General features: G+C 48.3%; 1 protein-coding gene across 1 annotated transcript; it reads left to right on the top strand.

Annotated features, from left to right (window-relative positions):
• The first annotated feature begins 538 nt into the window (after positions 1-538).
• On the top strand, positions 539-3,983 carry HOXA2 (homeobox A2). The gene is made up of 2 exons (XM_057365501.1): positions 539-1,771; positions 2,449-3,983. The coding sequence occupies exons 1-2, from the start codon at positions 1,390-1,392 to the stop codon at positions 3,204-3,206; spliced, it is 1,140 nt and encodes a 379-aa protein (XP_057221484.1). The 5' UTR covers positions 539-1,389; the 3' UTR covers positions 3,207-3,983.
• The last annotated feature ends 1,003 nt before the right edge of the window (positions 3,984-4,986 follow it).

Here is a 4,986-nt window from a genome sequence, read left to right as displayed (position 1 = left end):
GCGAGTGCTGTCTCTCATATCATAAACCCGCAGTATTTTCGCTCTGTCTGTCTGGCCCCTTGAAAACAAACCCGCTACCAGCCCATATATTTCCTGGTAATCGAAAATACTCACCAGACCCAGCCTACTACGGTTATTAAGCAAATTATGCCAGCAGACGGGAGTATCGTTTGCAATCTAAGGCACGGGATATATACTTTTTTTTTAAGAGGCAACAGCCAGACGCGTTTGCAGCCTTGCGATTTGGCTCGCCCAGAGAGGTTCTCCTAGGGTTATTTTTTACGGTCCAATCCCGGGAAGCCAACTGGAGAGGGAAGTCATGAAGCGCCAGGGCTGCTGCCTATGTGACTCTTCCCCTCGAAGCAAGGTTGCTGAGGAAGATCCTGATAAACAATGGCTCAGCACCGGCGACCAATTGTTCTCCGTACTGTACACCCGATAACCACCGAAAAAAAAAAAAAAAAAAAAAAAAAAAGGGAAAAAGGAAAAAAAAAAAGAAAGAAAAAAATCAAACAAGAATTCAAAGCCAAACAAACAAACAAACAAACAAATAAAACATACAAAGAAGCCCATTGAGGCTGAGTCGGGAAGGAGAAACTAGTTTTGGAGGAAGTGCTATTCCTAGGAAAAAATCAAGACCCTCTGCTTCAGACTCCTGCCTGGGTGCAACTTCTTATGCGGGGGCCTGACGGTGTCAAAACTTTGAAGATTAATGGATTACTTTGTTAATGACTCAAGGCGTCAGATTGAGGTGCTTAAATGATTTGTGAGGTGCAAAGCGTTTTCCTGACAGTCCCAAACAATGAGAGAAGAGTGTGCGGGTGGATGCGAGGAAGGCAGCAGGCTGCAGGACAAGCAGCCACACACACAGAGACACACACACACAGGCACACACGCACACACACACACACACACTCGCAGCCTCTCACACAAACATATCCACGCACACGCACCTCCACCCCCACTCCCGATCATTTCAGATTAGGACGCCAAGGGGATAGATACTCGAGATATCATTTCCCTTTTTTTAAAAAAGTGTAAATAAAGCCTTTCTGGCCCCCAATGAGGCGTTCCTTCCCGACTTTTTTGGATCAATCAAACAGACAGTGGCTTCTTTTGATTAAAGCCCAAATTGTCATTGGGCAGAGGCAATCATGTGACAGCCAATTCGGTCCAATTTCAACCTTGTCTCCATGAATTCAATAGTTTAATAGTAGCACGGTCCCCATACGGCTGTAATCAGTGAATTAGAAAAAAAACACCCCACCAGCGATCTTCTATGCTATATTTTTTTTCTCCTCTCTCTCCTTTTTCCTGGGCCTTCCCCCTCCCCCGAGCCCCCTGAATCCGAGGGAACTTTTTCTCCGCGGGGGCTGCCAGTTGAAGGCCATGAATTTCGCATTTGAGCGAGAGATCGGTTTTATCAATAGCCAGCCATCGCTTGCTGAGTGCCTGACATCTTTTCCCCCTGTCGGTGATACATTTCAAAGTTCATCAATCAAGAACTCGACGCTTTCACACTCGACACTGATTCCTCCTCCTTTCGAGCAGACCATCCCCAGCCTGAACCCCGGCAGCCACCCTCGCCACAGCGGCGGCGGTCGCCCCAAGGCGAGCCCCCGCGGCCGCAGCGGCAGCCCGGGCCCCGCCGGAGCCCCGCCGCCCCCGGAGTACCCCTGGATGAAAGAGAAAAAGGCGTCCAAGCGATCCTCGCTGCCGCCCGCCTCGGCCTCCGCCTCAGCCGCTGGACCTGCCTGCCTCAGCCACAAAGGTCAGTCCAAAGACGTGCCGCCAGCCCCGCCGGGCCGCTATTTTGGCTCCCCGCATCCCCCCGGYTTCGCGGGGGGACGAGGCGGAGGACGGGCAGGCGGGAAGGACGGAGCTGGCGGGGCTCGATGGAAATCCAAACTTTCCCCAAACTTGCCTAATGCGGGATGATTTATTTGAGTTGGAGCTGACCTCTCTTGTCTCGCCGTCCTAGAGTTAGGATATTTGACAGTAATGAAGAGTGATAGATTGCTCCCGCTCAGCTAAGCAGCTGATGCATTAATTATAAATTGCGGTATGGCTAATATAAAGTTTGCTCTGGTGTGGGGAGGTTGGGGAGCTGGAGGCAGCGATTTGGCGGAGGTGGCCGAGGGGCACAGAGCACCGGGCGCTCAGCAGTGCAACACAATGGGTTTACTGCATCCAAAGGCGGCCATTTTGTTGCAGTTGCTATTTTATGCTATATGGACATATAGATATAGACACATACATGCMGAGAGAGCACTCCCCCCCACCCCCCCGGGATGCGATGTGCTGGGGTGCTGAAATTCAATCCGTGCATTTATCTGTTTTGTGTGCGCGTCCCCGTGTCTTTGCTTTCACTGTTCTGGCGGTGATGCTTTGGGGTGCGTGTGGTGGTGGTGTTTTTCTTTTTTTTTTTTTTTTTTTTTTTTTTAACAGACCCCCTTGAAATCCCCGATAGCGGTAGCGGTGGATCTAGGCGCCTGAGGACGGCTTACACCAACACCCAGCTTTTGGAGCTAGAGAAAGAATTTCATTTCAACAAGTATCTCTGTAGACCAAGGAGGGTTGAGATTGCAGCCTTGCTGGATCTGACTGAGAGACAAGTCAAAGTCTGGTTCCAGAACAGGAGGATGAAGCACAAGAGACAGACCCAGTGCAAGGAGAATCAAAACAGCGAGGGGAAATTTAAGAACCTAGAGGACCCCGAAAAAGCGGTGGAGGAGGAGGAAGAAGAGGAGGAGGAGGAGAAATCCCTCTTCGAGCAAGCCCTCAGCAACGTCTCCGGCGCTCTCCTGGAGCGGGAAGGCTAYGCTTTCCAGCAGAATGCCCTCTCCCAGCAGCAGGCTCAGAATGCGCACAATGGCGAATCCCAAACTTTCCCCGTTTCGCCTTTAACAAGCAATGAGAAAAATCTGAAACATTTTCAACATCAGTCACCCACTGTTCAAAACTGCCTCTCAACAATGGCCCAGAACTGTGCAGCTGGCCTGAACAATGACAGTCCTGAGGCCCTAGATGTCCCTTCTTTACAGGACTTTAACGTTTTCTCCACAGATTCCTGCCTACAGCTTTCAGATGCAGTTTCCCCCAGTTTGCCAGGATCTCTGGACAGTCCCGTAGATATTTCTGCTGACAGTTTTGACTTTTTTACAGACACACTCACCACAATTGACTTGCAGCATCTGAATTACTAAGAAATTAAAGACGTCCTCCCGAAGGGTCCTGCTTCCTCCTCCTTATTCTTCATTTTTTTTTCCCAGTGAATTAATTTTATTTYCCCCCTCCCTTTACCTCTTCAGTATTTTCGGTTTGTTACTTCCCTCTGATATGCCATTTTGCCGTTTCTTATGAAGTTTTAGTTGTGTTCAATTTTAACCTAGCCACATTCTAGGTCCTTCTATGAAAGCAATATATGAGGTCTGTAAGAAAGTGATCATATAGGAATGTATCTTCACTTTCTTTTTATTTTTGTATTACATTAGGATGCGTTGTCATAAGTATTTTTGGTAGAATAAATTCTTGTTTGCTACAAGGAGCTTTCTCTTTTTTCTTTCTCTATCTCCTCTCTGTCTCTCTAGTTTCAAGGTTGATAACATGACGGGTATCTCTCCCCATCCCTTTCACTATTAATTTACTAATAATCAAAAGCCAACGTTCTGACTACGAGCTCTCATCTTTTGGCAATTTAGGACACTAATTAGAGAGGAAAATCTCGTTCGTTTTCTTTATTGTAAGGATTCTCACATGGGAAGAAAAAACAAACTAAACAAATTAAAACCGTGTACAGGTTTGATGGAGATTTGTTYCTTTTAATGTATAAATGTAGCATCTTATCTCTGTGAGGATACAAAGCTTGGAAATGCTGAGCTATAACAAAAGCAGGAACGAGGACTTTCTCGGTTACAGGCAAAACGTAAGCGAGACTCAGTAGGATAAGCATCTCCTGCAGAAACCAGCCTGTTACATGAACGAAACCCCCTTTTTTTTTTTTTAATAATCCTGTTTTTCTAGAAAGTAGTGCTTAGCAGCCAGCAAGATTTTTCAGAAAACATATCTTAAAAAACCGTCAGAGCTCACAGAGAATGTGCTTGGTTACTTCTCACGTGCTAAATAATCCAAGAAATCAGACCTAGGAGGAGAGGAAATGTAGAAGTTAGTGCCTGTGAAATCAAAAGGGTGGCAGAAAAGCAGGGGAAGAAAAAGTATTTAGGGAGGAACCAGTCTCTCCACTCCATCCTTCTCGGGGGCGGTGCGGGGGCAGACCCGAAGACATTTTTCTGTGTAAACCTTCTTGCGAGGAGAAAGACTGATAACGAAAAGGGGAAGCTCTGACTTTAAAGGTACGATTTCCTCGGGCTCCCCACTCTTCTGCTGGACGCAGCAAAGACGGGCTTGCAGAAATCTCCACCAAACTGGCTGCCAGCGGGCGTTGCCGGACCCCAAAGCGGAGGGTGAGCCCCGTCCTTCGGGCTAGAACCGAGCAACAGATGCCAGCCGGCTCTGTCGCTCCGGGGCCGGGGGATCCCGGGCGGGCTCGTTCGCGGCTCGGTGCGTGCGTGTGAGTGCGTGTGAGTGTGGTTACATTACACAAGAGAGTGGGGCTTGGGTGGGGGTTTGGGAACGGGGCTCTGCTGTCCGTCCATGCGAGGAGTGTTTTCTCCCAGCCCTGTAACACGCTGTGGAGCTGGGATGCGTGGGTTATAGCTGGAAGGGCTGAACGCAATTCTTCCGAAAGTCATAAATCAAACTCTTTCTATGAATGAGAATGTCATCAAAGAGATCAATTGCAGGAACACATGCACAAATAAAAATCCTCTTACGTATTTGCCGGGGCTGGGGATCCCCGTCTAAAACCATTAAGTGAGAAGGCGTTTAGCCATAATTCACTTTTATTGCTCTTTTAAAACAACAGCTTGGCTGAGCTGCGGGCGCGGTGAAACCTCGGCCTTGGTTCTCCTCCTCCTCTCTGCTCCA

This window comes from Malurus melanocephalus, unplaced genomic scaffold, assembly GCF_030028575.1.
Source record: "Malurus melanocephalus ecotype Western Australia unplaced genomic scaffold, MMel_1.1 scaffold_53, whole genome shotgun sequence".
Taxonomy (NCBI): Eukaryota; Metazoa; Chordata; class Aves; order Passeriformes; family Maluridae; genus Malurus; species Malurus melanocephalus.
The sequence above is the reverse complement of the archived record's forward strand: the minus strand, read 5'-3'. Positions and strand labels throughout refer to the sequence as shown.